Consider the following 9,372-nt stretch of genomic DNA (forward strand, 5'->3'; position numbering starts at 1 on the left):
TGGAAACCAGCACTTTAAAGGGTGGTGGGCCTTGCAGAAAAGCCTTGGAAGCCCTCAAAATGCCTGGGATGTGGGACTGGTTGCCACGGTTGCTGTGCTGCTACAAAGACCAGAGCACAGACTTCGCTGTCAGCTGGGTGGGAACAATAACCAGGGCTGGGCTGGCTGCTCCTCCAAGCTTAAAGGAAAGCCCATCACACCACTCCCCAAAAAAGTCATAAATAACCTGCTGAGTGTCAAGGAGACAGGAAGCCCAGACCATTTGGCACACTGGCTTTCAAATTCAGTGGCTGGGCGCTTGGAGGATGTGATGAGGTCTCAGCTTTGCACGAGCACACGCTGAATTAACAGCAATGTAATTAGTATCTGCGTGCAGTGCCTGCATGCTCGGACACAGGGGCACTGCTGGCTGGTCAGAAATGGCTGTCATTTCCTGTGATTTACAGCAAAAGCAGGTGAAAGCCAGTTGCAGGATGTCCCGCAGCTCATTGCTCCCTTTGTGCAGCACCAGACTGACACTGCTGGGAGATGGGAGCTCTCTGAAGGAGCCTCACTTCTTTCAGGAAGGATGGCTGCCCAAAACCACTAACCAGTAACTTTCACTTCTTCTCTTTAAAGCCATGGAGGGAAGAAACATGCTGTTCTCAGCTCCAGCAGCCAGCAAAGGTGATGAGGCTGCAAGAGGTGCAGTCTGACATCTGCAAGCTGCCGAAGCAGTGAAGGACAGCTCTGAGCCACAGCTGCCTCTGGGTGAGGTCTGGGCGAACCCAGCAGTGCCAGCTGCTCCAGCCTCAATTTGCTGTGCTTTCTGGGCATGATAGGCTATGCCCACTGGGGTGTTTTATCAGACAACCTGGAGGCACCTCCCAAGCTTCTTGGTGCTATGATCATCACACTTTCATGTCTTTCTGGACAAGAGATGCAAAACTATGGGAAAGTAGCAGAGGATTATGAACGCTCCCCATTGACTCAGTCACTGTCAGACCAACTGCAGCTCCCTTTGGGCTCGGGCTGGCAGCTGCAGCCTGGCCCTGTTGGAGGGCACCATGTGCTCAGAGAAGACAAGGTCGTGTATGAATGCAATCTACAGGCAAGGGACACCCAGGGCTGGAACAGGAACACAAAGAGCACAGGCATTTTCAGAGCATCACAAGCTCTGGAGTTAAATTACATGTTCTGCTTATAACTTGACTTGATGCAGAGTCTGTTTTCAACCCTCTATCTCCAAAACATCCAGCACATGTGAAAAATGAGCCCACTTACGTGACCGACTCCAAAGGATGGAGTTCCATAGGAATTTCTAATACTTCCAAATCTGCCAGGACAAAGCTAATTTTCAAACTCATTCATGCATTCTCTTGGTAACAAACTTATGCTTAAGGCTTGCTTTCAAACTGTTTGCATCAAAACCCAAACGGAGACACTTCAAATTCCCTGGTTTTCGTGGCATTCTGCCTCCTCAGGTCTAACTGGAGGAGCAGCTTCTGCTCATCACGATCCCACTGTTGCAACTAAACCTTGTACAGCTAAGAGGCAAGAAGGGATTCTCCAGCATAACTTCCCAACAGCTGCTCCAACACATCCCTGGGCTCAGACACCTGATCCACATGAAGGAACTTTCCACCTGCTCTAAAATTGTGGAGCAGGTAGTGCCCCTCCAAGGTGGATGCCATGGGAGAGAGTGAAATGGAGACGGGGTGGCTTTGAAAGGGATACAAACGCCCTTCTGAGAAAGGGGCTGTGCTGATCCTTGAAGAGATGTGACACACAGGGCACCCTCTTCCCAGCTTTTGGCAAAACCCACCCAGCTGAGGTATCTGGAAAGGCAGAGGGAAGGCTGGCCATGGGCCAGGCCTCCAGACACATTGGCAAGGCGGGAAGCACAGAAGTGCATTCAGAAAATTGACTTCAGGCTTTTATAATTACAGGATAAGTGCTGGATTACTTTAATTCACCTCTTTCATTGAGGTTTTATCATTCTCATTTTTGAGCCTTTTTTTTTTTTCTTTGTTTGAAATATGAAACCTGACCTATCAGAAGAGCTGAACAAGGCCCTAGGACAGAACAAAAAGGAAGAAATGTAAAAAAAAAAAAAAAAAAAATATATATATATATATGACAGCCCTCATCAAAACCCCAGCTGGCAGGGTGGAAAGCCACATCCTGGGAGGGGGTTTCCCTGCTTCCTTCCCCTGCTGGGACACAGCCCCTTGGGATGCCAGGGAAGCTGCCGTTCCCAGCGCTGGCTGTGTGGACGCTGGGATAGGAGGGTTTGAAGGCTGCTGCCTTTCCCCACACTGCCTTCAACAGGCAGGCCCTTGTTCCAGGCCAGGCAGGCCGGGAGACCACAACGGTCCCTTCTGGATTACTATGGATGAAGTGGGAGCATTGTATGAAGGGAACGGGGAGGATGGAGCCTGCTCCGCCAGAGCGAGCCACGCAGCAGAGCTGGGCCTTTGCCTCCCCCTCTTTGAAGGCATTTCAGGCAGAGATGGAGCCATACAAACACCCTGCCTATCTCACATGCTGAAGAGGGGCCCTGGTTTGCCAGAGGTTCCCCAGCTGTGGTATGCAAACCATTTTTGGGTGGTACACGGAGCACACGCATCTGGAGAGACAGCACCAGCCTGTATCCAGACAAAGAGAGTCAGACCAAAGCAGCCTAGGAAAGGCATGCATATTAAATTGAGATTTAAAGGGTATAAAAATAATCCGTTTGATCTGGGAGTGATGTTTATATTATTTTCTGTGCTCACTACAAACAGACAATTAAAAAATGTCATCTGCTGTAATTGTGATCCCATCTCCTGCCTGTCTCAGCAGCAGGTACACAGGATTCAAAGCACTCCTGGCCATGAAGCAGTTGCACATAATTCTGCTTTTCCTGGAGACACATCTTCAGGCTGGCCAGGTTCCACCAACTTGGGAAAGCCAACAGATTTATACCCCTGAGGACTCGGTCTGCCATAGGTACAGCATTTCCTTGTTCTGCAATTAACACCTCAAGTATAATTGTCACTAATAATCTCTTTTTGATAGGTTGGCTGTCTTTTTTTTGTTTGTTTGTTTGTTTTCACAAAGCAAATGCAAAAAAAGTGGATTTCAAACACCCCCAAAATATTTCTCTCGTGTTTACTTCCAGTCATCTTTGGCTCTTTCGGTCTTTCAAGGGAGGCACAACAGATGGGTATCATGCTTTAGGCGCTGACTGTTGGTTCAATAAGAAGCTTTTCCAGACTCAAAAAAAGCTCCTTTACACCCAAGTTATGGCAGAGTCCAAATGCACAACAACCCCATGCCAAGGCGCCACTTCTGCCAACCTGCCTCTGCCTGAGTGCTTCCAGAGCAGACATCCCTGGCCAGGAGCTCGCTGCCACCGAAGAGATCCTACAGGTATGAGGTGATACATAAACATTAACAACCAAACCCCACCTAGGGATGCTCAAAACACAATGACGACTGTCCACCCACACAGCTTCTCTTGTGTGGTGTGGGCTCGGTCCTCCCCGACACGGAGGAGACACAGCGTGGAGAAGGCAACACCGGGGGTTGGGACTGTCCAGCTGGTTTGGTACAGTCAGGTCTTGTTGTCCCTTGCTGAAAACAAGAAATGGTTGGCTCAGCATCTTCTTCAGGTGCACAGAAAGATGTCACCCACGCGACAAGCGAGTGCTGCGCAGTGGGGTAGTCCTAAAAATAAAAAACAACAGCCCCAACCCAAACAAAGCAAAGCTGCTTAGCTCATCACATCCAGCTTTACACGACCCACATAACTCTAACCTCACCCCTCATCTCCAATTCCTCCCACTCCTTACACCTAAATGACAATCCCAGGCCTGTTTGCACCAATTTTCGTGACGAAGCGACAAGGCCCCTGGCAGAGCTCAAATCCTTTTTGCTTCTGAGAGCTGGAGGACGACACAATTTTCTACACAGAAGAGGAAAGTCAAGAGTAATCTAAACTGTTAGCCCAAATTACAAGATTATATCCCCACTTACATAAACATGTCAAGGTCCAGCTAGCACAAATATTTACTTTAAAAGTTCATTTTAGCATCAAGCTCGCTACAGGAGATGCCAAATTTGTGAGAAAGCTGCAGAGATATTAAGGTTGTAAGAGGTCTATCCATCTGTTGCTTCAAAAAACCTCCCCAAGGCAGTAAAACTTGTGTTGTACAGATTAACTGGGATTGACAGAAGAGAGAAAATTAAATTAGAGGCAGAAAAGAAGAAGGGCAGTAAATTATGTGCAGTTAACATCCCACCAGCCTGAAACATATGCTCCCATAAACCCAATTTCCACGAGCCTCAGAAGCAGGTATGCCAGATGAAATCCTTGTATTTTATGGCACAAGCAGGACTTTTTGGAAGCTGTTTTACCTGCACAAGCTGCACAAATACAAGCTACTGAAGACCCTCATCTGCCCTATCACCCTTGCTGACACAGCCTTCCCCTCTTCCGAGATTAAACGCTCGACTTAGCACCCGTCAGCAGAGCACAGGTGGCTGCTCAGGGCTTGCTGAACACCAGGAGTCCCCGCCAAGGGAAGAAAGCAGGTCAGAGAGGAGTAAATTTAACCCTAGATGCTACATCTGTGCGGCCAGGCTCCAAAATATCCCACCTCAAGGGTCAGGGCAGGAGGCTTTTCCCCAGCTGGCCACGTCTCCTGCATCAGGAGGAGGTTTGGTGGCTGTTGCAGCAGCTCCCTGCAGTGCTGCATCAGGACAGCAAAACCCCATGGCACCAGGAAAGTTGTCCCCTGAGATCTGCCCCAGCCAGCGTCACCCCAGTTCCCCCCAATAACAACTCCATGCTCCAGGCAGGAGGTGCAGGAAACCCGTGGCAGAGGGATGGGCTGTGGATGGTCAGATGAAGGTGGAGTGAGGTCCACCCATCACGCCTCTTGTTTTGCTGCTCAGAGAGTTCCCCACCACTCTACAATGTGAAGACACCAACCAGCTCAGCAGGGGCAACTTCAGACCCGCCCAGACCCCCTCAACCACATTTTCAGATGTTTTGCAGTGATCAGGAGACAGGGACAGGGCAGCGGGGACTCTTCCACACCGCCGAGCTCGCCTGTGGCCCTAACAATTTCAGGAAGCATCTTCCACTGCTCTAAACAGAGCCCTCCCAAGAGGAGGAAGCAGATGGAGAAAGTTATTTTCCCCCCTCACATGACCTGCTGTAATAAATGCACACTCAGTTCTTTTCTGCCTTTTTTACTGAGTTAAGCACGGGCATGGAGTTTCTGGGAAGTTCACAGCGTCGGCGATCAAACCTCTCGTTCATGCAAGAAACCAGGGATTTAGGAGTGCCAAGTGCACTCATTAGAGGAGTGGGCTGGTCATTCAGTAACATCCAGCTCCCTGCCAACTCCACTCAAGTTGGAAATGCAGGAGAAACGGAGGGTCTGGTCCAGTGGATCTTCATCCAACCCACTCCACCAGCCACGCTCTTCTGCCCATGGCTCCATGACTCTGCTCCCCAAGAAAAGAAGATACAAATCTTCCTCTCATGCATTTGCTATCAAGATAACCATTGTGCTACTTAAGGATGAAAGACAAAAGTAGATCTTTCTAACGACTCTCACCAAATTAAAGCTGAAGGAAGCTCCTGATAGCTCAGCTTTACTAATTCAGGCTTTCTTAGATGTTTATGATAATTGTCTTCTGGGTAATTTGTTTAAATTTGTGTGTAAACAAAGGGTTTGTACACACCTACAGCCTCCCAGAGAGTGTGTCACTTCTGAAAAACATTTCAGCCATAGTTCACTCTTTTCATTTTCCCCTCATAGAAAACCAATTCAAGGCGGAATTATGGCAGTACCTGCAGCAGGAGCCAGAGCAGCGTCACAGGCCTCTGCAAATCAAATGGCCAGTTTTAATAGTTCCTAAAGTGGTCCTCAAATGAGAAAAAGCCTTCTGTTTCCCTGCTTCTCTGAATGTCTTCGGGCAGCTGCTCAAGAGGCGTAACTCAGTTTGACGGCACTGGAGGCCACTGGCCATGCGCCCACATGCACCAGCAGATTTCTGCTGGTCCCTCCACCTCAAAAGAAGTCATTTCACCCAATTCTGCTCCTCATTATCTTATGTAGGACATAGGACTCTTTTTTTTTTTTTTTCTTCCTCACTGCATGTGTAAATATCCATCAACTTGTACCTGTCCACCATTCTCTTACAGGAAGGGTTCAGCTAAGGCACCTTTTTCCCACTTTCCAAGTGGTTTTTTGGGGATTTTTTTACAAGAAAATGGGAATCAAGTGCTTGGAAACTATAAGCTCATAGTCTTCCCTAGCAAAAGGCACAGGGAAGAGCAAGCCAAATCTCCCATGAGTGGGGCAGCTTTCACAGCAACTCATGCCCAGTCATCCACCAGCAGGTCCGATACTCCTGGTCTGGGTGTATTTGCAAAGCCCATCCCCAAACACACATCATGAGCTACCCACCCCCAAACACATCATGGGCTCTCCATCCCATAATCACCTCCTGCACCATGTCCCACCCATGCTCTTCACCTGCCAGTGATCAGCCAGATCTAAACTTTCCTTCAGTTGTTGCATTTATGCTTTTACTTTTAAATGCTGCTCACCCTAAAAAAAAAAAAAAAAAAAAGCAACAAAACAACAACATAGAACCCCAACAAAAACCCCTAAACAAGCCAACTCTGGTGTTTACTTTCCGATTTCCACCTGTAGCAACCTGAAACAAAGCAACAATCACAGTTTTGCTGTATCACATTATTCCCTGCTAACAATACTTTCCAGTGATGCTTGGTAAGTCCTGTTTACCCAAACTAGCACAAGTAGAATAACACATGTCAACCAAACTGCTTTTTCATTTAGGACCCTTAGCCCAGAGAATGGGAAGCAAAACCCTTTTCCCATTCAAATAGCACCTACTCATGCCAGGAATGCCTCAAGTTAAGAAAACTTGCGTAAATAAAAGTTTAAAAGTTCTGATTCCTAGGAGCTGTTTTACTAGGAATTCTGCTTTCTGCTTAAGTAAGTAAGTCCAGCTAGTTATGTTTCTACTTATATTAGTTTCATATATGGGGTATCAAGTATTTTTATTTTTTCCAGATCCGAAAAGATGAAGCTTTCTGCACTGGCCCCTATTCTTGTGGGAATATAAAGAGAAAACCATGCCTCTCCTCTTAATGTATTAGTGCCCCGTAATACACACCAGATGATCAATAAACTGCATAAAAATTAAATCAAACTGACAGTCTTTAAAAAATAGGCTCTAAGCAGAAACAATTGTTTTAAAGACTGTGGTGTCTGGAGTATTAAACTCACGTGCTGTTGTGTTATTAATCTCTTTGTTGGAAGCCAGTTGATTTCCCCTGCCTGTATCTGTCAATTAAATATTCAGCATCGCAGCCACAATGGAAGGGTTGATGTTTTGGAATGCAAAAAGTTTTTTTGAGACGCGCTGTTGACAGTTTCCTTCCATGCCACAGCATCTCCAAAAGCCACCGCATCTCCAAAAGCCAAGCAGGCAAGGCAAACCCAGACCTCAGCCAGGGGCTGCGAGAGCGCTCCGAGCTTTTAAAGGAGTGAGTTTAGCGAGACCGGAGAAAGAGAGGAGCGCTGGTAAAGCCGCCAGCAGAGCGACACACAGTCCCCAGAGCGGCGAGAGTTGCTATTTTCCATTATTAACCAAAACACGAGCCGGGCTGACCGTAGAGCGCTGCCTCCACCTGGAGCTGGCCCCGGCGCCGCCGAGGTGCTGCCGAGCCAGCGCCGGGTGCGGGGCCCGTGCCGGGGGCACCCCCGGGGCGCATCCCCGAGCCCACAGTGCCCCCTGCGCACCGCGGCAGCGCCCGGGCAGCTCCCCCACCCTCCGGCAGCGGGGCCGCGGGGGCAGCGAGGCACAAATAAAGGAGTATCACCGACAATGAGCGGATCGGGGTGCGGGGGTGCCGTGCCCGGCTCTCCCCGCGGGGACCCCCGGCTGCCCCCGCGCTCCCCAGCCCGGCTCGGCCCGGCCGCTCCCCGGCTCCCCCGCTCGCTGCCCGGCCCGGCTCTCCCGGCGGCCCCGCTCCGCTTTTGTTTGGGAAGCGGCGCGGCCGGGGCACGGCCGAGCTCTGTCCGCCCGCCGCCAAACTTTCCCAAAAGTTTTTCCCGGGGAGTGGTGGGGGTGCGGGAGCGGGGAGAAGGGGCGCGGAGCCCGCGGTGCTCACCCATGACGAGGCAGAGGCAGTCGAGGCAGATGAGCAGGGCTTTCTTGCTGCTGCTCTTGGCCGGGTTGTTGTTGAGCGCCGGGCTGCCCCCATTCTTGCTCTCCGGCGGGATCGCCTTGTCGTACTTGTAGCTCTGCATTATCGGGGGCGAGCGCCCGGGACGAGCCGTGCCGAGCCGAGCCGGGCCGTGCCGGGCCGCAGGGAGCCGCTCGGAGCCGAGCCGAGCCGTGCCGCGCCGAGCCGCGCCGCCGGGCTCGCACGCCGTGCGCCGGGGAGGTGCTGCCCGCGCCGCCGGAGCCGCTCCCGGCCTCTCCGGTGGGGCACGGGAGGCGAGAGAGGCAGGCGGGTCTTCCCAAGGAGAGGAGGAAAAAGAGAGGGGGGAAAAAAAAAAATCAAAGTAGCAGAACAAAAACCAAAACAAGCCCCCAAAAATAAAACCAGCGAAGGGGCAGCGAGGGAGAAGTTTGCGGGTTGTCCCAAAGGCGGTGGAAAAGTCCTGGAGGAAAAGCCGGGGGGAAGGATAAAAAAAAAAAAAAAAAAGTGGTGTATATATATTTTTATGTCTGTATATGTGTGTATATGTATGTATCAAGGTCTCAGTCCGGGAGAAGGTGCGGGGCGATGCTGCCCCGGGGGCAGGTGGGCTCCGCGCTGGGCTCCGCTGCGCTGCGCTGGGGGCTCCCGCCGCGCCCGCCCCGGCCGCTCTGGGAGCCACCGGCTCGCTTCTGCACTTTTATTTCGCGAGGCCCTTCTACCCTCAGGAAAAAAAAAAAAAAAAAAAAAAAAAAAAAAAAAAAAAGAGAAGAGGGGAAAAAAAAAAAAAAAATCAGTCACTTCGCCTCGGATGGGATATCCAAGTAAGCACGGCCCCTTTCCTGCATCTGACATTTTACATAGATAATTAACTCCACATTTTTTTCCTGAGGGAAGTTTAAAAAAAAAAGAAAAAGAGTTAGGAACTAAAGTTTTCTCTCGCAGACCAGAAGGAGAGGAGAGGAGAGAGCCTCTAGCGTTCGTACAGGAGTGCAGGGGGAAAGGAAAACAACCAGCCGATACAAGGCTGGAGGACTCCGGAAAGCTGGGAACGGTGCAAGGGGCAGAAAACTAACAACAAATAAATTTAAACGTTTTCTTCTCCTGTTTTTACTTCCTGCCCTCCAGCTCTGTTCCTTGTGCTGAGACAGGGGAGG

At 50.2% G+C, this 9,372-nt stretch overlaps 1 protein-coding gene across 1 annotated transcript in view; it reads right to left on the bottom strand.

The window, feature by feature from the left end:
• PLPP3 (phospholipid phosphatase 3) overlaps positions 1 to 8,880 on the bottom strand; it is a 44,089-nt gene extending 35,209 nt beyond the window's left edge. The window contains exon 1 of the mRNA XM_082287383.1: positions 8,183 to 8,880. Within this exon, the coding sequence (XP_082143509.1) occupies positions 8,183 to 8,321 (139 nt within the window). The 5' untranslated portion in view covers positions 8,322 to 8,880. The remainder of the gene's footprint in view (positions 1 to 8,182) is intronic.
• Positions 8,881 to 9,372: the final 492 nt, after the last annotated feature.

Source organism: Coloeus monedula (assembly GCF_965178545.1).
Source record: "Coloeus monedula genome assembly, chromosome: 9".
Classification (NCBI taxonomy): Eukaryota; Metazoa; Chordata; class Aves; order Passeriformes; family Corvidae; genus Coloeus; species Coloeus monedula.